The sequence below is a fragment of the Staurois parvus genome, unplaced genomic scaffold (assembly GCF_062004578.1).
Source record: "Staurois parvus isolate SC_StPar_1 unplaced genomic scaffold, SC_StPar_1.0 ptg000205l, whole genome shotgun sequence".
NCBI classification, from domain to species: domain Eukaryota; kingdom Metazoa; phylum Chordata; class Amphibia; order Anura; family Ranidae; genus Staurois; species Staurois parvus.
The window spans coordinates 425,342-450,534 of NW_028318001.1; the positions used below are offsets into that span (position 1 = coordinate 425,342).

Below are 25,193 nucleotides of genomic sequence, written 5' to 3' on the forward strand. Positions count from 1 at the left end.
ATTTCATTCAGGTAAATGCTTGCTTATAGCAAAGTAATTCTTTGCTATAAGCAAATTGTGTAAAAAAAATAAAAAAATAAAAAATACAGATCACTTCCCCAAAGTAGTACAGTGTTACTATGGTAACACTGTACTATTTTGGTCATAGTAAAATATGAAAAAAAAATCTTAAAAAAAATAAAAAAAATGTAATAAAAAATTAAATATAAAAAAAAATTAAAAAAAAAATATATATTTTTTTCATACTGTCACCAGTCAGTGTCACTGTTCACCGCCATGCCAGTTATATGATGACGCTGTACTGCACTGGTGACAGTATGTAAAAAAAAAAATAGTGAAAATAATTTTTTTAATTTTTTCATTTTCCGAAAAATTATGACAAAAAAATGCAACTTCAAAAAACTCGCCATGCCTCTTATGAAGTACGTCGGACTGTCTACTCTGCAAAAAGGGGTCATTTGGGGGATATCTGTACTGTTCTGACATTCTTGGACCTCAAGATATTAGATTGGCTGTTAGTACTTCAGGATTGATCAATATTCAGATCTATACCATAGTTTGTGAACTCTATAACTTTCCTACAAACTAAAAAATACATCCTAATTTGGGTTACTTTCACCAAAGACATGTAGAATACATCTCGGCCTAAATTTATGAAGAACAATTATTTATTTGTAAACTTTTATAACAGAAACAAAGAAAAATGTGTTTTTTTTTCAAAATTTTTGGTCTTTTTTTGTTAATTTAGCAAAAAATAAAAACCCAACGGTGATTAAATACCACCAAAAGAAAGCTCTAGTTGTGTGAAGAAAATGATAAAATTTTAGTTTGGGTACAGTGTTGTATGACCGCGCAATTGTCATTCAAAGTGTGAGAGCGCTGAAACCTGAAAAATGGCCTGGGCAGGAAGGTGTAAAATTGCACGGTATTGAAACGGTTAATAGCAAAAAGTCAAAAATATATTTTTTTTTTAGCACAAAGAAAAAAACCGCACAGGCGATCAAATACCACCGAAAGAAAGCTCAATTCATGGGAAAAAGGGACGTAAATTTAATTTGGGTGCAGCATTGCATGATCGTGCAGTTGTCAGTTAAAGTAACGCAGTGCTGTAACACAAAAAGTTGCCTGGTCAGAAAGGGGGGTAAATCCTCTGGAGGGCAAATGGTTAAAAAAATAATAAAATAAATAAATATATACAGTTGTGTTCAAAATAATAGCAGTCAGACATCACTAACCTGATCAATCACTGTTTTTGGTAGAAATCATATTTCTACATGGCGAATAATTTACTAGCAGGTGTAGTAGAGTAATAGAAATCCAACAGACCCAACAGTCATGACATGCATGCTGCTGATTCTGTGTAATTGAATCACTAATTGAAAGGGGCATGTTCAAAATAATAGCAGTGTGGAGTTCTATTAGTGAGGTCATTCATTCTTTGAAAAACAGGTGGCAATTATTGCCCTTATTTAAGGAAGGAAGGCAGCAAATGTTGTACATGCTGGTTACAGTGCATTTCTCTCTGAAATTCTGAGGAAAATGGGTCGTTCCAGACATTGTTCAGAAGAACAGCATACCTTGATAAAAAGTTGATTGGAGAGGGGAAAACATATAAAGAAGTGCAGAAAATGATAGGCTGCTCAGCTAAAATGATGGCAAATGCTTTAAAATGGCAACCAAAACCTGAAAGACGTGGAAGAAAGCGAAAAACTACCATTCGAATGGATAGAAGAATAGCCAAAATGGCAAGGACTCGGCCAACAATCAGCTCCAGGAAGATCAAAGAAGGTCTAAAGTTACCTGTGAGTACTGTTACAATTAGAAGACACCTATGTGAAGCCAAGCTATCTGCAAGAAGTCCCCGCAAAGTCCCACTGTTGAAAAAAAAGACGTGCTAAAGAGGTTACAAATTGCCAAAGAGCACATTGACTGGCCTAAAGAGAAATGGCGCAACATTTTGTGGACTGATGAAAGTAAGATTGTTCTTTTTGAGTCTTGTGGCCGGAGACAGTTTGTCAAACGACCCCCAAACACTTAATTCAAGCCACAGTACACTGTGAAGACAGTGAAGCATGGTTGCGCAAGCATCATGATATGGGGATGTTTCTCATACTACGGTGTTGGGCCTATTTATCGCATACCAGGGATCATGGATCAGTTTGAATACATAAGAATACTTGAAGAGGTCATGCTGCCTTATGCTGAAGAGGAAATGCCCTTGAAATGGGTGTTCCAACAAGACAACGACCCCAAACACACCAGTAAACGTGCAACGTCTTGGTTCCAGACCAACAAGATTGACGTTATGGAGTGGCCAGCCCAATCCCCGGATCTTAATCCAATAGAAAACTTGTGGGGTGACATCAAAAATGCAGTTTCTGAGGCAAAACCAAGAAATAGAGAAGAACTGTGGAATGTAGTCCAATCATCCTGGGCTGGAATACCTGTTCACAGGTGCCAGAAGTTGGTTGACTCTATGCAACACAGATGTACAGCAGTTCTCAGAAACAGTGCTTATACAACTAAATATTAATTGATTCAAAGGAAAGCAAAATCTTCAAACATTTTTCAGTTTATATAGTGAATGTTTGAGTTTGTAAAGAAGAATACAAACACTGCTATTTTTTTGAACAGACTTAATATTTACTTTTCTTAAATTTTTTTTAGAGGAACAACACAAATTTGATATATTTTTCTTCATGTTTTGGAATAGAATGTGTAGTGTTCGCAATGCATTTGTGTGTATGGAAATAAAAGCTATTAGAAGGATTTTGAGCTTTATTCACTTTTTTCAACACACTGCTATTACTATTATTATTATTACTATTTTGAACACAACTGTATATACAGTCAGGTCCATAAATATTGGGACATCGACACAATTCTAACATTTTTGGCTCTATACACCACCACAATGGATTTGAAATGAAACTAACAAGATGTGCTTTAACTGCAGACTGTCCGCTTTAATTTGAGGGTATTTACATCCAAATCAGGAATTACAACAGTTTGCATATGTGCCTTCCACTTGTTAAGGGACCAAAAGTAATGGGACAATTGGCTTCTCAGCTGTTCCATGACCAGGTGTGTGTTATTCCCTCATTATCCCAATTACAATGAGCAGATAAAAGGTCCAGAGTTCATTTCAAGTGTGCTATTTTGCATTTGCAAAACAAACCCATCAGAGAGATAGCAAAACAACTGTTTGGAACATTCTTAAAAAGAAGGAAAGCACTGGTGAGCTCAGCAACACCAAAAGACCTGGAGGACCAGGGAAAACAACTGTGGTGGATGACCGAAGAATTCTTTCCCTTGTTAAGAAAACACCCTTCACAACAGTTGGCCAGATCAAGAACACTCTCCAGGAGGTAGGTGTATGTGTGTCAAAGTCAACAATCAAGAGAAGACTTCACCAGAGTGAATACAGATGGTTCACCACAAGATGTAAACCATTGGTGAGCCTCAAAAACAGGAAGGCCAGATTAGAGTTTGCCAAACGACATCTAAAAAAGCCTTCACAGTTCTGGAACAACATCCTATGGACAGATGAGACCAAGATCAACTTGTACCAGAGTGATGGGAAGAGAAGAGTATGGAGAAGGAAAGGACCTGCTCATGATCCTAAGCATACCACCTCATCAGTGAAGCATGGTGGTGGTAGTGTCATGGCGTGGGCATGTATGGCTGCCAATGGAACTGGTTCTCTTGTATTTATTTAGACAATAAAGGTGCAGCGCTATTAATAAAAAATAGTGAAATATCAACATACACTCAATTTTTAAGAGTATAAAGATGAGGACATTAGATCATATTGTACATCTTAAGATAAATTTGAAGGAGTTCGGAGAGGTTGCTGGACGTGGCAGTAGAGGAGTTTGCGCAGAACCAGACATCCATAATATTGATGTCATATCATGGGTATATTAATTTCAAGATGATGTACTCATCTAATATCAAGTTTAAGGAGGGACCCCAGAGGTGCATGAGAGTCTGAGGAACCAGGGAACCTGGCCATGATGGATGACTAGTGAGGACCAGGGAGCGCAGCTTGACCTGAGTGCGGAGGACCTAGATGTACCTGATGAGAGAGGAAACTTCTTTCATGCGTATTTTAAACGCACTTCTGGTGAGTGCGCATTTAATTTATTTCCTGTTCACCTTTGGATCACTTATCCTTATTGGCAAAGGAGACCCGGCAGAATTTGCACATCACATCCTTGTATGTTTTTGGACATTAGACTGAACATCGAATTTATCTTAAGATGAACAATATGATCTAATATCCTCATCTTTATACTCTTAAAAATTGAATGTATGTTGATATTTCACTATTTTTATTAATAGCGCTGCACCTTTATTGTCTAAATATTGTCTTGGAAGGTTATGTTGGTTACCTTTTTGGTGTTCTAGCGGCTTGCACCTAATTTTCATTACAGTAAGCGCTCGCTACACAACTTATATCTACTCTTGTATTTATTGATGATGTGACTGCTGACAAAAGCAGCAGAATGAATTCTGAAGTGTTTCGGGCAATATTATCTGCTCATATTCAGCCAAATGCTTCAGAACTCATTGGACGCTGCTTCACAGTGCAGATGGACAATGACCCAAAGCATACTGCAAAAACAACCAAAGAGTTTTTTAAGGGAAAGAAGTGGAATGTTATGCAATGGCCAAGTCAATCACCTGACCTGAATCCGATTGAGCATGCATTTCACTTGCTGAAGACAAAACCGAGGGAAAATGCCCCAAGAACAAGCAGGAATTGAAGACAGTTGCAGTAGAGGCCTGGCAGAGCATCACCAGGGATGAAACCCAGCGTCTGGTGATGTCTATGTGTTCCAGACTTCAGGCTGTAATTGACTGCAAAGGATTTGCAACCAAGTATTAAAAAGTGAAAGTTTGATTTATGATTATTATTCTGTCCCATTACTTTTGGTCCTTTAACAAGTGGGAGGCACATATGCAAACTGTTGTAATTCCTACACCGTTCACCAGATTTGGGATGTAAATACCCTCAAATTAAAGCTAAAAGTCTGCAGTTAAAGCACATCTTGTTAGTTTCATTTCAAATCCATTGTGGTGGTGTATAGAGCCGAAAAAGTTAGGATTGTGGCGATGTCCCAATATTTATGGACCTGACTGTGTATATGTGTGTGTGTATGTATGTGTGTGTATATATATATATATATATATATATATATATATATATATATATATATATATATATATATATATATATAAATTCTGGTGTCAATAAGACCAAGAGTCATCCTCTGCCCTTAAAAGCATTTGATCACACCAAGATCGGTGTGATCAATTGCTTTTCATTTTTAAAATTGCTGCTTCCTCATAGCTTCCTGTTTCCTATATCATAGCGGAGGGCAGAGCTTTTCCAGTCTTTATCTACCTCTCAGAGATGTAGCTAGAACCTTCAGGGCCCCATTGCAAGAAACGGTAAAGGGGTCCTTTCCATTGGCCCCGGGACCCTTCCCACTAATCTCAAGGCCCTTTATTATGGTCCCTCAGTGAGCCCCTTTCCTGTCATCTTGGGGCTCTCCCATGGTGGTGGAACGACAGGGCCCGGTTGCAAGGGTGACCTTTGAGACCCTGGTAGTTCCACCAATCGTGTACAGTTACCAGGGATCTACTAGCAATAAAAGTTTATATGCTAGAAGATCCCTGGTGATTGGACATGATCAACCCTTTTATTACTGGCAGATGAGATCCCAGTTGGAAGTGCATGAGTAACCCCTTCAGATCTGTGTTGGAAGCCTATGATTAACCATTTCACTGCTAACCGATCCTTAATGGAAATACATATATCCACCAGGGATCTGCTAGCAATGAAATAGTTAATCATAGGCTTCCAATACAGATGAAAAGGTTAATCATTCACTTCCAACTGGGATCTCATCTGCCAGCAATAAAAGGGTTGATCATGTCCAGCCACTGTCTTCTAGCATTGAAAGTGTTAGCATGTGCTTCCTGATCACTACCCCCCCATCGCTGTTCAGAACACATACCAGTCCTGTGGCCTTATCTCACAGCACACCTGTGGCAAGGAGTGATCACTTCCGAGGCCAACCACACCCCCTCCACAAGTCCTGCCTCGCAGCAGACTCCACCACGGGGTCGGGGATGAGTAGGACAGTGGGGGAGGAGGTACCTATCTGTCCCTGGCATGCTCTGCAGTGCGGTCTGCCATTGCTGCCTCCATTGTCAGCTGGCAGAAGTGCCCACTAGTCGATGGGGACAGCCTGCGGGAGGGCGGCTCTAAACCTTGCTGTGTGCCTGCAGCAGGGCTAAATCTAAAAAGAAACTTTGTGTCCGGTGCCCGGATCTGCATGTCCCGGGCGCCGGGCTATAGGAATTCAACATCCCTGTTTGTACACTGTACCTGTGCCTCAAGTTAACTCCTATGGCCAGTGAAAGGAGACTTTTATTACTTGTTTTATAGTTATGTAGTCTATTTATGGAAAAAAATCAGTCCTATTCATTGACCCTTTTTATTTGTCATACTTTTCTAGGTTTCAGTTGCCAGTGAAATTCAAAGTTTTCTTTGCACTCCTGAGAACGGACTCTGTTCAAGATCCACAGCCAATGACTCTTTACTGGATTTGGTGGAAACCCAAGGAGTTGCTTGGTGGAAAGGTGTCTGCATCTGTGTTGTTCAGCGAGTTTATTGCCTTACTTCAAGTGATAGTCCCAGACATCGTCATCAAGAATGTATGAAAAATATTCTTGAGACTACAACCATGCCACAAAAGCCAATTTTCAGGTAGGTTCAGCACAATTCTAAGTATTCAAAGTTATAATTTCTTGGTATTCCATTAGTGAAGTTTCTGTTATCTGTAAGTTTGACTGTTATCTGTCAGGAGGAAAAAATCCTCCTGTTAACTGAGATAATTCTCCTGCCAGTTTTTGATGGGCTCAACCTATGTTAGGCAGATCCTACAAATCCAGCATAGCCTTGAGTGTTGGGGATGGATAAAAGTACCGAAACGTGGTAAAAAAAAAAAAAAGAATTTTCAAACAGATACCCCAGGATTATATTGAAAAAATATTGATGTACAACATTTCATACATATACATAAAGTGACTGACAAAATTTTATTAAAAAGGTTAAATTGTTGTATAATAAATTCATACAAGGTGCCTATCTTATCCTAACTTAATCGCTAGTCTAGGCGTTTCCAAGACTTTTCGCTTCTCCGGGACCATTAGGATATGGCACAAAATGTTACATTCCAATCAAAATAAAATGGTAGAATCCCACATAATCTTTAAACTTCAAAATAAGGATCAAATCAAACAACCGAAGATTAACGTTATAGAAAAGTGTGCCTTCTTGTTTGCTATAGTGCTGAGAGGAAAAAAAAAACAACAACCATACAGCAAACACACACACATGCATTTCCTGAAAGATAAAGTGCATTGATGGGACCATATACAGTGGGGCAAAAAAGTATTTAGTCAGCCACCAATTGTGCAAGTTCTCCCACCTAAAAAGATGAGAGAGTCCTGTAATTGGCATCATAGGTAGGCCTCAACTATGAGAGACAAAATGAGAAAAAAAATCCAGACAATTACATTGGCTGATTTGGAAAGAATTTATTTTCAAATTATGGTGGAAAATAAGTATTTGGTCAATATCAAAAGTTCATCTCAATACTTTGTTATATATCCTTTGTTGACAATGACAGAGGTCAAACGTTTCCTGTCAGTCTTCACAAGGTTGGCACACACTGTTGCTGGTATGTTGGCCCATTCCTCCATGCAGATCTCCTCTAGAGCAGTGATGTTTTGGGGCTATCGCTGGGCAACACGGACTTTCAACTCCCTCCAAAGGTTTTCTGAGATCTGGAGACTGGCTAGGCCACTCCAGGACCTTGAAATGCTTCTTACGAAGCCACTCCTTCGTTGCCTGGGCGGTATGTTTGGGATCATTGTCATGTTGGAAGACCCAGCCACGTTTCATCTTCAATGCCCTTGCTGATGGAAGGAGGTTTGCACTCAAAATCTCACAATACATGGCCCCATTCATTCTGTCCTGTACATGGATCAGTCGTCCTGGTCCCTTTGCGGAGAAACAGCCCCAAAGCATGATGTTGCCACCCCCATGCTTCACAGTAGGTATGGTATTCTTTGGATGCAACTCAGCATTCGCTCATCTCCAAACACGACGAGTTGTGTTTCTACCAAACAGTTCTATTTTGGTTTCATCTGACCATATGACATTCCCCCAATCCTCTTCTGGATCATCCAAATGCTCTCTAGCAAACTTCAGATGGGCCTGGACATGTACTGGCTTAAGCAGGGGGACACGTCTGGCTCTGCAGGATCTGAGTCCCTGGCGGCGTAGTGCGTTACTGATGGTAGCCTTTGTTACGTTGGTCCCAGCTCTCTGCAGGTCATTCACTAGGTCCCCCCGTGTGGTCCTGGGATTTTTGCTCACCGTTCTTGTGATCATTTTGACCCCACGGGGTGAGATCTTGCGTGGAGCCCCAGATCGAGAGATTATCAGTGGTCTTGTATGTCTTCCATTTTTTAATTAATGCTCCCACAGTTGATTTCTTCACACCAAGCTGCTTGCCTATTGCAGATTCAGTCTTCCCAGCCTGGTGCAGGTCTACAATTTTGTTTCTGGTGTCCCTCGACAGCTCTTTGGTCTTCACCATAGTGGAGTTTGGAGTGTGACTGTTTGAGGTTGTGGACAGGTGTCTTTTATACAGATAACAAGTTCAAACAGGTGCCATTGATACAGGTAATGAGTGCAGGACAGATGAGCCTCTTAAAGAAGAAGGTACAGGTCTGTGAGAGCCAGAAATCTTGCTTGTTTGTAGGTGACGAAATACTTATTTTCCACCATAATTTGCAAATAAATTCTTTCCAAATCAGCCAATGTGATTGTCTGGATTTTTTTCTCATTTTGTCTCTCCTAGTTGAGGTCTACCTATGATACCAATTACAGGCCTCTCTCATCTTTTTAAGTGGGAGAACTTGCACAATTGGTGGCTGACTAAATACTTTTTTGCCCCACTGTATATCATCCCAGAATGTGGGGAAGCATCAGGGGGCCAAGAGAGGGAGTACACACAACCTATAGAATAATTTATTAAATATATACCTCAATATAATGTCAAGTTGGAGGAATAACCAAGAAATAGTAGTTATTACATACAGTATATTCACTCACTTTTTACCCAATAATATCTACATATAAGCCTAACATCCACTGGCACCTCACCTCACTGTCTTTCGATTAACAATGGTTAGATGCTGGGGAGGGAGTATCGCCTCCAAAAAGACACTCCCAAAGATGATCCCAGGGTGAGGCACTCTCCCCACTAGAATAGACCAAATATAATAAAAACAACATCCCATGCATATCCCATATATGGGAAATGCTGAAACTCTGCAATCCGACTAAAGATCACACAGGCAGAAGTTGCGTCAATGGGGTCATCTGCCTGGCGTATGCATTCCACCTTGGAGAAGGAACAGGAAGATGATCCTGAAACCGGCCCAGGGAGTGGGGGGGGGGGGGGGGGTGGATAATACAAGATTTTATTTTAAGCGTTTTGAATTATGCTTGATGTGCTAGTTATTTCACCTGTCTATAAAAGCTAAACTGATTTTAAATAATTTCCAGAAGATTTGAAAATGAATCACATGCAGTTATCTTGTGTTTTGATGGTTTAGTTTGCAGTATATATATCAAGAATGGCAAATGTTCAAGCATCTTTCACTAAAATATGTTCTTAAATTCCTAAACGCTACAGGAGCATCTCGTGTAGTAAGTTCAGATGTACAGAACAAAGCGGAGAAAGTTTGCATGGATCATTGACTGTACTTAGGAATTACTGTAATTGTGTACAGCTATGCTCTAGATGGCACAGATTGTACCTCTCACAAATTGACTCCCCTAATTTTTTGGCAGGGTTTAGTACTTACATTGCCAAGACATTAGGTTATTGAATAGTTACACGCAAGCTTTTATGAAAAGACAATACAAAAAAAAGAAATTAATATATATATTTATTTATATATATTTATATATATATACATAAATATTTCTTATTTATTTTTCTTTTAAGTTTGCCTGTGCATGATAGACTTTCACTAATCCACAGGGTTCCAATGTGCAGTGAACATGGAGTAGTAAAAATCATGTTTGATAGGCACGCACTCAGGAAGTTACAGAGCAGCTCTCCTCTTGCAGTTTTAGGCATGCCGTAGATTATGCAATTTTCTTTCCTGCATCCACGGGTGGGGGCGTTGGTTTTACAGGGCACCATCCCTGCCCCAAGAACACAATGAATATTACGAGCATCTATAACTGCTTGCAGTAATCGCAGGCTAAAAATCCTACATGCTGGTTGGTCAATCGATCATCCTGGATACAATCAGCCAGCCCATTGATGGATCAAATCTCGGCCTGCTGAACTGGCTGAGATCCTTCTATGTTTGGCTTTAGTATTTCCATGGAATATTATGTTTAACCATGTGTGCAAGCATTTTTTGTGGGTGCTTCAATTTCCCTCCACAATTAAAAAAAAAAAAAAAAGTGATTTTAACCTAAAGGAAAAATGCACTTTAAAACAAAGCATACTTATTCCTTTTGCCCCTTTACCCTGACTTATCCTTACTTACTTTCCACCTGCACAGATGCATACTTGCCTTTGTCCTACAGCCACAAACTCAGGTGCTTGCTTACATCTACCACCACAAGTCTCACTGTCCTGGCCGCATTATTACTCCATGTTCACATGTGTCTCAAAGCCAGAGACAAAGGGAGGCAGCAGGAGATGGTCCCATAGATGTCTGTGGGGTTGCAATGCACAGACACAGCCAGGAAGTAAATAAATACAGAATACGCAGCCATCAGATCAAGGCAAATATACATCTATGGCGGGTGGGTGGATAAAGGGACACATATGATAAATGCACTTTGTCTTAAAGTGCACTTATCCTTTACTTCTCTCCCTTCCAAAATTGTTACTAGGTGAGAGTGGCACTTCTTTCTCAATGAAATATGACATAGTTAAAAGACAGTAGCCACCTGTATCTTTTTAATGGGTACAGTTCCTAATAGTATATACTCACCGGCCACTTTATTAGGTACACTTTGCTAGTACCGGGTTGGACCCCCTTTTGCCTTCAGAACTGTCTTAATTCTTCACGGCATAGATTCAACAAGGTGTTTTATACATTCCTCAGAGATTTTGGTCCATATTGACATAAGTTACTGTTGCCTTTCTGTCATCTCGAACCAGTCTGCCCATTCTCCTATGACACCAAAAACGCATTTTTGTCCACACAACTGCCGCTCACTGGATATTTTCTCTCTTTTGGATCATTATCTGTAAACCCTAGAGATGGTTGTGCATGAAAATCCCAGTAAATGAGCAGTTTTTTTAAATACTTAGACCAGCCCGTCTGGCACCAACAACCATGCCACGTTTAAAGTCAGGTAAATCCCCTTTCTTCCCCATTCTGATGTTCAGTTTGAACTTCAGCATGTCATCTTCACCTTTTTTAGATGCCTAAATTCATTGAGTTGCTGCCATGTGATGGACTGATTAGCAATATGTGTTACTAAGCAATTAAAAAGGTGTGCCTAATAAAGTTGCCAGTGAGCGTATGTGAGTATTTTTCAGAAGTGCCAGTCTAGTGAGTGGTTTTCATCCTAATCTTGTGCGCTATTTTTTTTCTTTTTTTAGGTAGTAGAATACAACTAAGATCTAAAATTCAACAAAGATATGCCACATCCCTGAGTTTATCACAAAATCAATAAAGTAGTAGAATGGGACTTTGAGGCACACCATTATTCAATAAAATACATTTTTATTTCATCCATATATAAAAGAGAAGGTATTTGATCAAAAAACATCATCAACTTCATCTAAAAATGTTGCAAAAGCTTTACACAGTAAAAATAACATTTCACTCATATGATATATCAAGTTCAAGAAGTGATATACAAAGAAATGGCCCGATGGGTTTCTTGGACAAAGTCCACATCTTCAGGAGCCAATTTTATACATCAAAGTTCTAAAATAATAAATCAAAATTACTACAATTCATACAAACGCACTAAATAATTAACATCCCACTATAAAAAATAAGAAAAAAAAAATTAAGAGACACCCAAGGAAGGGGGGTGGGGCACAGCACCAGAACGAACACACACACACACCAGTGTATTGCAAATTGATATGGACTATAGATGCCTCTACCCTACATGGTGATAGTATTAATTCCAAAGTATTAACAGGGAGACTAATAAAAACTCATTACCTGAGAGAACAGAGAGGTCAAAAGGGACATATAGTAGAGTATCATCCTATCCTAATAGATGTCTAAAGTGCAAAAAACACATGGTGAGTGCTATAATCTCTTCTACTCTTGGGTATATTAAATGAGAATTTATCTAAACCCAGCCTACCTTCAAGGCTCAAGGAATCCACCCAAGGTTTCAAGGCTCTATATGTCATTATATCTTGATCCAAAACAGCTCATTTCCAAATAAAGTATTAATTTTCCGCTCCAAAGGGTCTATAATGTAAGCACATCAAAGTAATTTCATACCCATATAATATACCCATATAATATAAACTAATAGGGAACTATCACAATATAACCCACCTTTAATTACCCAGGGTATCCTGTCATAAAGGAATATGCCATGCACTTCTCTATGGTTTCTATAGGAATATCCAAGATCTACTAAAACGGTTCTTCAGTGAAATCACCTCATTGTCCTACAAACACACAGATCCAAAGAACTATGGTTAAACAATCTAAGAACAAAACGTCTCTCCTTCTGGCGGAGTACCCACCCCATAGTCTAGTTTGTATGCTCACCTTATCTAGAATATAGCCAACAATATAAGGATACACCAGCCACCACCAGACCAACAGAGAGAGGAAGAGGAGAGCGCAGAGGGAGGGGGCCCCACACTAGATAGGCCCACTAATGGGCCGCAGGTGACACAGCTGATCACCTGGATCAAGGCAATGTCCTGGCGATGCCAAGATGGCCACCGCCACTTCAAGAGAAAACTGCGCACCTGCAGCAAGCAGGATTGAAGCCCGGAAGTTGGGCAGCCCCACCAGCCACCACACAGGCGTGTGCCAGTCCACACATGCCCAGAAGTTGGCACCAAACCATGGAGGAGATGGATAATATATACTTATGATAGCAGGATAGTTATAATGGGATGTTGATTATTATTTAGTGAGTTTATATGAATTGTAGTAATTTTGATTATTGTTGTTATTTTAGAACATTGATGTATAAATTATTTCTTGAAGAAGTGCACTTTGTCCAAGAAAAGCATCAGGCCATTTGTTTGTATATCACTTCTTGAACTCGATATATCATATTAGTGAAATGCTCTTTTTATTGTGTAAAGCTGTTGCAACATTTTTAGATGAAATTGATTATGAATTTTGATCAAATACCTTCTCTTTTATATATGAATGAAATAAAAATGTATTTAATGAGTAATGGTGTGCCTCAAAAGTCCCATTCTGCTGCCTTTTTGATATTGCGATAGATAGAATATTTGGGGGTTGGTTTACTAAAACAAATGACTGTTCACTTGCAAAGCACATGTTCACTGAGCTTATTAAAAAATATGAAGCTGTATTCACTTTAAATACATATTCATCATCAAGTGAACTAAAAACAATTTTTCCCTGCACATTGATTGAACATGACTATACCTTTATTTACAAAGCTTTGTGAGCATTCACATTGCTAAGTCAACAGACTCTACTCCTTTAGTTAATCAACCACATATTAGAGAATATATTTTCTAAGTAATTGTGACAGGCGGCCAATGCAAGAATGATTTTTCATTTCCAAGTAGGGGATGTGCCATTGGCAGCTACAGCTGTCGATCACCGCGTCCTGGCCAGAGATTCACCGCCGACACATGTAAACAATACAGATCTCTCCCCTGTCAGCATCAGCATAGCAGAGCAATACAAAGCCACATGCTTACATAGTAAAACACACAGCACACCTATGCATGTTCCTGCCCACCCACCATCATAGGCTGGGACCCGCTGATCGTAACAGTGGAAGAGAGATCTGTTTTGGTAAACAACAGAGATATCTCTACTGACAGCGGTGATGTGGTTTTGGTCTCCCTGCAAAGCACTGATCGCTGTATTGGTGTCACTGGGGCTGTCGGTGGCAATTGGTCAATTCCCCAAAGAGCACCAGCAGCCAATGCCAAAGAGCACCATAGGCAATCTGATCTTGGGATCATTGAAAGCTCTGAATTTAATTTTGGCACACTTTTTCACAAGGATGAAAGCTAAATTCATGTAATTTAGATAGGTATGAGTTGCAGTAGAACCTAATGTTGAAACTTTTAAACTTATGAAACGTTTTTATTAATTGCTTCCCCGCCACCTTATAGCAGAACTACTGCGCAAAATCATATATATGTGTGTGTGATTTTGCATTTCCGAGTAGGGGGCGTGGGCGCCGCCCTACCTGCGCCGCCATTGGTGGCTACAGCTGTCGATCACTGGGTTCTGGCCGGAGATTCACCGCAGACACCTGGCGATCGCCAAAGAACACTGACAGGGGAGAGGTCTGTATTTAAACAATACAGATTGCTTCCCTGTCAGCACCAGCATGCTGCTTTGTATTGTTCTGCGTAGCAGCTCCTACCCGGCTGCACTGTCACTAACTCCCTTAGATGCCAATCAGCAGGTCCTATGATTCATGGCTGGGACCCATCAATCGTCGGAGTGGAAGAGAGATCTGTGTTGGTAAATTGGTAAACAACACAGATCTCTTTACTGACAGCAGGGATGTGATGGTTTTGGTCTCCCTGCAAAACAGGAAATAAACAAAATGTCACATCCCTTAGTAAAAACAGCACACAGTTAACACAATAACACTTGCTAGGCACACAGTTAATCCTTCGATCGCCTCAGATGTTAACCCCTTCCTGCCCAGTGTTATTAGTACAGTGTCAGTGCTTTTTATTAGCACTGATTACTGTTTTAGTGTCACTGGGGATGTCAGTGGCAGTTAGTCAGTTCCCCCCCAGTGTCAGAATGCCCGCCCCAGTCCCACTGTACGTCACTGATCGCCGCCATTCCTAGTATAAAAAAAAAAATTCCAGTATATCTACCGCCATTTATAAATCTCACAGAAACGAATTTTAGCAAAGACATGTAGCAGAATACATTTTGGCCTAAATGTATGACAAAATTTTGATTTTTTTTTATTGGATATGTTTTATAGCAAAAGATAAAAAAAAGATATATTTTTTTTTTCTTTTCAAAATTGTCGGTCTTCTTTTGTTTATAGCGCAAAAAATATAAAACACAGAGGTGATCAAATACCACCGAAAGAAAGCTCCATTTGTGGGGGAAATAAAGGGCAGAAATTTAATTTGGGTGCAGTGTTGCATGAATGTACAATTGTCAATTAAAGTAACTCAGCGCAATATCACAAAAAAGGCCTGGTCAGGAAGGGGGGTAAATCCTCTGGAGGGCAAGTGGTTAAAGAGCTGAACAATTTTTGGGAAATAATAAACTTCTTTGAAAGTGTTACTGTGCTCATGACCCTGCATTCACTATATCTGGTCTCCCACAGTACACACAATATGTAAATGCAGTTATTTTAGCAAATATAAACTGCTAAATACCTTTTCTCATCATCTGTTAGAACAGTGTTTTCACTTCTATCAGCGTCCGGCAGAGCACTGGTTAAGGCTTGTAGGAGGAGTTTTGATTCTGTTCTGACTGTCATATGAGGCTGGACTACCACTGACCCTCTGACTGGACAGCGCTGATTGGCCCTGTGCTGATCACATGCACCATCCCAAAGAAAAAAAACTGTCTAGCAATACACACTAAACTGAGCATGTACAGAGTGACTCCTAGAGCTCTGTACTATCAGCAGATGGATTGGGGACAGTAAAGGGGGAGGATCAGAGTAGACAGGATCCAACAGCCTTTTTACACAATGGAGGATTACCCCTTAGGTTCTACAGTGAGTAGAACGAGCGTGCTTTGCTGCATATACAGACTGATTTAACTGGCGTGGGTTTAGTAGCACTTTAAATAAGTAATTGCCTGATAACTTTTTATAGAGTTTAAATACCTTCTCAGCAACCTTACATTCTCTTGTCAAGAGTTTTCAATATTTATCCGGCGCTCTAGCTTGTTTCTTTTAAATTTCATCATTTTGGCTTTTTGTCAGAAATCGTCATCTTCTACTTTTTAATCATATAAATTGATGGCATATAAAGTTAAATGATAGACATTAATGCAGTAGCCCACTATATTAAAGTTATAAACTGTAAGATTTTAAGCATTCAGGTCCTCCAGAGTTACCCTTAAGTACAGAAGAGCATAATAGAAGACCATTGTGAGCATCCATGTAATTAAATTTAGTAGGATCGCCCTTATAATATAAGGTTATTAATAAAATTATTTGATCTTAAACATTTGTCTGCATATTGCAGCTTAAGGCTGATAACACACGGGTGACTCTGCTGCTATTGATCCTGCCGTTGACAGTTGTTCAAAATTGACAGCAGTAGGGTTGCTAAGAGGTTATCCATTTTGTCCCAATGGAATCTTAGTGAGATATCACCCCCATTTCTATTGATCGAGACTTAGCAGTGTTCAGGCCAGTGACGAGTATAATTTCACGGCTTGCGGCTATAGAGGGAGTGATTCCATAGGGACACACTGGCAGCCTTTTTAGCAATCCTGCCACTGGTAATTTGTTGCTAGTGGCCGAATGCCCCTTTGTCATCAGCCTAAGTGTGGATACTTTTGTCACACCCTTCCAAGTAGTAATGCTCAGGATTCCCCAATTAGAGCACACTTTCTTAGATTTGTATTCTAAAATCATAGTTGTTATTGCTAAGATTGTGAGTTTCCTCCTTTTTGGTAAAATGGCGGTGGTGGCATTTAAAGGGTTAATTGCTTAAATAACTTAACCCTCTTAACCCTTAATTGCTCTCAGACTGCTGGCCTCTAGACTGTTGTCCCGAAAGTGGGAAAATATTTGTGCAGGGTGCAGCTGAGAGTGGCATTGTTAAGTAAGTGACAGTGCGGTGTGAGATTGGCCAGTCAATTGTCACGAGTTGGTGAGAAGGGCAAGGGTTGGGCATTGCATCCATCACAATATGTTTGTGGGTCTAATGAATGTTCTAGCAAAACAAATGCAGATTTTTCATACATGTGTGAAATGTCAGAATAGGCCTGGTCCTAAAGTGTTTAAAGGATGTGTTATACGTGCACTCACCCTGAAAAGGTGTTTGTTCTACCAAAACAATTTGCTCAACCATACCCCATAGAAAGTGAGTTCACTAAGAAATGGCATATGTCTGTTATGGATCTGGCGGTTCTTTTCTCAATAAGACCCTCATGGTTCCAGTGGATGTGGTCCCAGTATTTAAGGATGCTTTAGATAGACTTCTTCAAGGCATCTTTTGCCCTTGTGGGAGCAGGCTTACAACTTGCAATTGTGGCTGTGGGATGGTTTGGATTAGAGACCCTTACTACAGGGCTAACAAGTCCGGCAGATACTTGGAGGCTTTTGCTTGTACCCTTACTTTTCCCAGTGGATACCTTAACAGACTCTTTTTAACATCTCTCACAACTGTCTGTGCACATGCGCAGGTGTTTATGACTTAAGTTACCTTGTAAAGAGAAGATTGAATGCTTACCTTTTTCAAGGGGAACGTTTGTTCGGTTCTGCTTTGGATGTTTACATCCAAAAGGTAACTATAGGCAAGAGTACCCTGTTGCTACTTGAAAAGTTTAAGTCTGTGATCCAAAAACTGGCCATGCCTTCTCTTTCAAAAAGGCATTGCTTTTGCCAACCACAAGCCTCAGGCTCCAAGCCCAAGCCCCAGTCCCAGTACCGTAAGAAGACATGGACTCTTAAGCCCTCTAAGTCAGGAGACAAATCATCCGTGCAATGAAGATTTGTTCGCTCTCGCTCGGGTAGGGGGATGTTTTCAGGCCTTTGGCAGAGGGATATTGCAGATGGGTGGGTATGCAACATAGTAGCTTAGGGTTACAAGTTGGAATTTCAAAGTCTTCCCCATCTGCGCTTTATGCTTTCAAATGTTTCTTTGAATCTGCATAAAAGGACTGTTTTTTTTTTAAGCACTGGGTCACCTGCTATCTCAGGGAGTAATCATCTTCATGGTTCTGAAACCAAACAGTGATGTTCACCCCTGCTATGGATATCAAAAAACATAACAAGCATAACCCTCATCTTAATGGATATGAAGATACCCTGGGTGCTGTGATGTACGTGGTACTTCAATAAAAAGATTTTACAGGTAAACCAAAATTACCATCTTTAAGATATTTAGGATAATTGTTAAAGGAGATTTATAGTCACTGCAAACACTTTCATGTTCTAGCATCAGCATTGTAATAGCAATGACAAACAGGTCACCAAATATATTTGCTTCTCATTTTACTGATCTGCAAACAATGCTCTTATTAAACTCCTTTATAGTGGCTCCACAGTTACTGCTGCTCCATTAGTTGTTCATGGCCTTCAAAGTGGTACTGGGACTCAAAGGAAACAGGGACCAACATATCCTGTTTCAAACATTTTATTAAAATCCAACTCTGATTAAAAACACACTAACAAGCACATTAAAATAAAATGCCCATCAATGCCTCATAGCTTTTAAACATCTGAACCACCACGACTAGCTCAGCCGGTGCGTACCACGTTTTATCCAGCCTGTCGATCACATCCCTTCCAGTCTGGCAAGTCTGGCTGTCCTACAGCCCCGACCCAACACTTTTGGTCCTTCACACTTCTTCAAAGTGTGTGCTTTTCGATGAAGTCGGAAGGTCAAAATGCATCAGGGAGGGTTGTACTGGATTTTAATAAAATGTTACATGTTTAAAAAAAGGAAAAAAAGAAAACATGCTTTTACAACTGCTTTAAATTTACCTGTAATTAACAAAATTTATGCATGGCTTTTGGAACTGTTAGAAATAAAGATTGTATGTATGAATTAAGTTTTTTTACAGGATATTTTCTAGGTGTTATCATGTAAGGGAAATTTAGAAATGTAATGTATATTATGCAATCAGCCATAACATTATGACCACTGACAGGTCAAGGTGAATAAAACTGATTATCTCGTTACACTGGCATCTGAATGTGGGTGGGCAATGTTAGGCAGCATTTAAACATGTCCCTGAAGTTTATGTACCGAAAGCAGAAAAAATGGGCCAGCACAAGGGTTTGAGTGACTCTGACAAGGGCCAAATTGTAATGGCTAGACAACCGGGTCAGAACAACTCCAAAACTGCAGCTCTTGTGGGTTGTCTGCAGTGGTCAGGGCCTACCGGAAACGGTCCAATGACGGAAAACCAGTAAATCGGCAACAGGGTCATGGCAGCCTGTAGTCTGATCTAATAGAAAAACTACTGTAGCTCAAATTGCTGAAAAAAATGAATGCTAATTCTGATGGAAAGGTGTCAGAACACAGTACATTGCAGTTTGTTGCATATGGGGCTGCACAGCTGCAGTCTGGTCAGGGTGCCCATGTTGACCCATTTCCACAGCCAAAAGTGCCTCAAATGGAAATGTGAGCATTGGGACTAAACCACAGAGCAAAGGAAGAAGGTGGCCTGATCTGACTAATCATGTGGCTGGCCGGGTGCATGTGCATCACTTTCCTAGGGAAAAAATGGCACCAGGCTGCACAATGGGAAGAAAGCAAGCTGGTGGAGGCAGTGGTCTGCTACTGACAGCTTGGTGCCAGACACAACAGCATACCTTCAGAGGTCTAGATGAGTCAATGCCTTGATGGGCTGTTGTGGCAGCAAAAGGGGACCTATTCAATTTTAGGTGTATGGTCGAGTTCTGGTTGGTGGTCATAATGTTTTGGCTGATAGGTGTATGTTCCATCAACATGTACCTTACATAATCCCCACCTCCTGATGCCCTCACCAACTAGTATAACAGTACGGCACTTTAAAAATTCACAAAACCATTCTGGAGGCTGTATTAGAACATCTTGCTTGTAGTGGTGAGCACTCATTGGTCAGTGGTAGTCATGTGACTGCGCTGACCAATAAGAATCTTTTCTTTTTTACTGGGACACTGTCCCAGAATAGAGGAGTCTCAAGAGAATTCTCATTGGTCAATGCTGTCACATGGCCAACACTAACCAATGAGTACTCACCATTGCCAGCATTATGCTACTACTCAGCCTCCAACACTGCGTAGTGATGTTCCTAATTAACAACAGAACTAGCTTCCCCTTTTCCAAATATTAAAAAATTAAAGATGCCAGAAATGATAGTTGTGCTGTCCTATTAATGGTTAGTCGACAGCTAGCTAACAAAACTGACAGAAGCAGAGTTGTATTTCTTTCCAAAACTTAATTTACTTCTATGAATAGTTCTGTAACAAACATAACAAATTAACTTACAGGCATATGTGTATCAAAGGGAGAATGGAGGAGACCTTTACTGGTGTTCTCCAGGAAGCTACAATTGCTCTGCAGGTGGCAGATGGGGTATCTTTATTAGCAAGACACTCCCTGTTCTTGTTGAAAGGAATTTAAAAAAAACAGGTGCCGTTGCAGTGAACACCCAATAGATGGCTCTCTACTCAACACAATGATAATATACAGAATAATAGAATAATAGTGCAGATGTTTACTGCTGCTATTTGGTAAAGAGGGTCAGTACAACAATGTGCATGGCATCGGTGGGTGAAAGGAGTAAAGCTCTTTGGAGAAGATTACAAAATCACAGAAATAGTTAACTTTGTGTGTCAAACAAAAGTTAGTATTAATGAATGGCACAGACTGAATAATGGAGGGAGTCTAGCAGTATTCTTAAGGGTTCCATCCCAAACCTTATTACCACAGAGTGTAAATTGGACATTAGAGCCTGTTGTATGTTGTGTTTTTTTTTCTACCCCCCATAAGTAAAGTAACATCAGATTTGTATGATCTATTTCAGATTTATTTATTCATTTATTTTTGTGCTGTTTTTGAATGCAGGTATTGTTTCCATTGTCCACATTTTACAGATTGAAATACATCTTTGTTGAACAGGAAGTGAGCGGATTGTGTTTGATTGGTATCTGTCTCTTCATACTTGTAAAAAATTGTTGTAATAGGAAATGTTCTTGGACACACAGTGTGGTGTAAGATATTTTAGATAACCTTATAGGAAATCAGTGAATAATGAGGATTATATGTATACTTTCAGCTCTTTGCTGGTTAAAATGCCAGAACATAATACCTGGTAATAAAGGGTTTGAAATATCATTGGCCAACCGTGAAATACAGTGCGAGTCAGCAGCTAGAATAAACCTGTAAGACCGACATTTTTTTTTTGTAATTCTACCTGGTCGTACTAGGGCCTAGGTTAATATGAATTAAGCAGACTAATAATGCAGTGTGTTCATTGTGGTGAATAGTGACTGTGGCCCAACTGCATAGAAGTGGAAAGGATTTAAAGAGGCATAGTTAAATTAAAGTTAATCTTTTAACAAAAAATATAAAATCATATCTTGCTGATAAAAAATGTGCATTTACTATTTTTTGTTTTAGGAGCCTGGAAAGCATTGCACCAGCGATCACTAGGTTGCTGGTGCCATGCAGGTCTCGTGCAGGCTGTCAGTATAATCAGTCTGTCTATACATAGTACAGTCAAGTAGTTTTACACTGACAAGAAGAATCAATGAACTACCACAGTGCTCAACAACGCCGTGGTAGTTAATTAAGAACTACAAGCCGACAGCTACATAGGCTGTCTGTACTTGTAGTTTCACATTCACAGAACTCTAAATGATTGACTTTGACTTTCTTTACAATTGTGACAGCTAGCGGGAGAAGATTCCCTAACTGTCACAATGTGGGTGCGGGGGCTGGTCTTATAGTAACATGTTATATGTTACACCCTGAATATGGATGTAAAATGTTATAAAAGGTATATACAAACCTCAGCACATTCATTAAAAAAAAGCAAAAAAAAAAAAAGCTTCCATTACATATGGTTTTGTTCACACTGAAATTAGACAGAGAGCTAATGCTTTGCGAATACCTTAAAGAAGTAAATCTTTAAAATAGAGACTGCGTAGCAACCAGCAACTGTTGGGATAATGAATAGTTTGGTCAGAAGTATATAATGTACAATTTAGTGTTTATAGTGCAGGAGTCTGAAGTACATAATGCACAGAGTGCAGAGCTGTAACACACTGTATGCAGAGGACAGAAGCATATAAAGCATTGATTGCAGGGGTCATGAGCATAGGCACAAAGAGAAGGTATCAGGATTGTATAATGCATGGAAAGGCGGGACTCAAGAGTATATAACACACGGAGTGTAGGGGTCAGAGAGAAGTCCAGAATTCCCATGCAAGAAAAACTTCCACCTTCACTTCCACCTCCCAGCAAAATGCCTCTTACCCTCCAAAAATCCAGCACTAATCTGCAATCTAAACCCTCCAAGCACAAAATCCCTCTGCAAGCCAAAATTCTCCCCAAGCAAAAATGCAAAATTCCCTCTTCCTACTAGTATGTTTTGTTCCCCCTCCCAGCACAAATCGTCATCTCCCCTCCCAGCACAAATCTTTGTTCTTTAATCCCCCAGCACAGGTCTTCAACTCTCTCCCCAAAATCTTTCCCCCCAGCACGTCTTCATCTCCCAAACTCTATTTCCACCACAAGTCTTTATCCCAAAAGCTTTCTTCTTTCAGTACAAGTCTTCAATCCCGCCATATGCAGTGCTGCAAACAATGGAATTCTCCCCAGGCTTCCCCTTGTGACATGTCATAATTGAGTAGGAGCCTAGAAGAAGCTACAGTTGTCAGCGGTCGTGGTGGATGTCCTGGGTGTCTAGTGATAGCTATGCCATAACTTTTTGGCTCTGCCCTCTATTCCTGTGGCCTAGTCTCAATAACACCATACACAGCAAGTAACTGACAAGTGTATTATTGATAGAACACCATCTCTTGTGCTGCTGTTAGTATGGCAGTGTGGGGATAGGGTCGGTAGTGACAGATAGAATGTTGATCATATTTTAGTGTATTGTTAATAGAGATGAGCGAATTATTCAAAAATTCGGTTCGGCTGATTCGCCGAATAAATTCGCTTCGAGCCGAATATATTCGCTGCGAATTTAACTTATAAAAAGGGTGTTTCTAGGCTTCAGAGAGCCTTTATATTAGTGCAGAACACTGTACCTTTAATTTAAATGCCCTTGGAGTCTGCTGGGGAAGAGAAATAATACTGGAATGCACTAATCACCCAAAAAATATTACCGCCACCCGGCGTGTATATGGATTTAACTCTTTGAACGTACAATAGTGGTTGTGAAGCAGAAAGTCAGTTTATTTAGCACAATCGGTCAATTGCAGCTTGCCGTTGGCTGGAAACTGTACGTTTAGGTCACTGGAATGCACTAATCACCCAAAAAATATTACCGCCACCCGGCGTGTAAATGGATTTAACTCTTTGAATGTACAATAGTGGTTGTGAAGCAGAAAGTCAGTTTATTGTACACAATCGGTCAATTGCAGCTTGCCGTTGGCTGTAAACTGTACGTTTGTGTCACTGGAATGCACTAATCACCCAAAAAATATTACCGCCAGCCGGCGTGTAAATGGATTTAACTCTTTGAACGTACAATAGTGGTTGTGAAGCAGAAAGTCAGTTTATTTTGCACAATCGGCAAACTGCAGCACCAACTGTGCACGACAGCCACCAAAAAAAAAAAGGGTGTATGTCACTTTAAATTTTCGATTCTTTGATAGCTGTGGCCCTGAGTAACGATTCTGTGTCCCTGAGTAACGATTCTGTGTCCCTGAGTAACGATTCTGTGGCCCTAAAGTCTCTGTGGCCCTAACTCTGTCCCTTAATACACACAGGTCTGTCTCTCTTGAATGACCGGAGGCTAATGGAGAATTCTAAGATGGCCGCGATTTATAGCTCCACCATTACACAGTGCTGGCTGGCTGCTGATTGGCTAATGCGATCACGTCATGAATGCATTATGGGTCAGCGCGCCTTGTCTGTGCGCCTTCCCAGAGGTCCCCGCCCCATCTTCTCTGTCCATTTTCTCCGTCGCCACACATGTCGCCGCCATTTTTGGGAAAATTTGATTCGTGCATCCGAAGTTTGCTAATCTTCGGATTCGTCGCGAATAGAATTTTTCCAAATCTTCGGAACGAATTCCACTTCGTCATGTTCGATTCGCTCATCTCTAATTGTTAACTGGCAATGTTGTTTTCCTGCCTTTTAAATATTTTTCTTCACAAAAGTTAAGAAAAAAGAAAAATTGTTCCTTGGTTTACAGATGTGTTTTTTTTAACATTCTCCTGGATTGTTTGTGTCGCATGGCTGGAGCAGTGATATGTACATTACTGCAGTACATTTACAAACTAATTTCATTGATGACGTAGGAGAGTCAACCAGCCTGCCAAAGATTTACCTTGAACATTGCCCTCATTTCCGCTTCTGTGTACTTTGTCTTTCTCTGACCTCTTTGCGTGGGTGATGGAGAGTATTTGCCGTGATAATCATTAAACAAAGTATGTTTGTGTGTGTGTATAAATTCCCAGTGTATTACAGTAACTTTTAAGTCCTTACGCACTTCTTTCTAAAATAATCTAAGACCTAGTGTTTTTCAGCCTTTTTCAATATCCAAAAAATGGAAAAAGTTCAGTGCTTACAAGTGAACTTCATTAGTGATCAGTGCTAAGAACAGCAAACCTGTGAACTTTAATACCATCCAATATTATCAAAATGACACTACCTATTCTCCATTTCAGTCTTTAAGCTGCAGCTAATAACTATTTACAAAGTTGTAGTCTTAAAGTGGAACTAAACCCATCAATTTAACTGTATCCCAAAACATTTACATTCAATGTATGCCACCAATGATAGCTGTCACAGTTGCATGTGATCTCAACTGAACTGTGAAGCCATCAAATAGCTGTTGTCCTAACTTATGTCATGTGCAACACCATGGCCAGGACTTGACAGATTTGCTTTGAATCTAGGAGCCAGCTAAAAATGTTGGGAGCCAGTTTTTTTTTTAGAATAGCATGAGTTGTTGGTGGGATCTCACACAATGCGGTTTGCCATGAGACAATCACAGCAAAACCTCACCATGTTTTAGGTGCCATTGAAAAAAATTGC

At 40.0% G+C, this 25,193-nt stretch overlaps 1 protein-coding gene across 1 annotated transcript in view; it reads left to right on the forward strand.

The window, feature by feature from the left end:
* Nucleotides 1-25,193, forward strand: part of SPIDR (scaffold protein involved in DNA repair) — a 770,885-nt gene that overhangs the window by 424,127 nt on the left and 321,565 nt on the right. Inside the window, exon 7 of the mRNA XM_089678484.1 lies at nt 6,531-6,781. Coding sequence (XP_089534610.1) covers nt 6,531-6,781 — 251 coding nt within the window. The remainder of the gene's footprint in view (nt 1-6,530; nt 6,782-25,193) is intronic.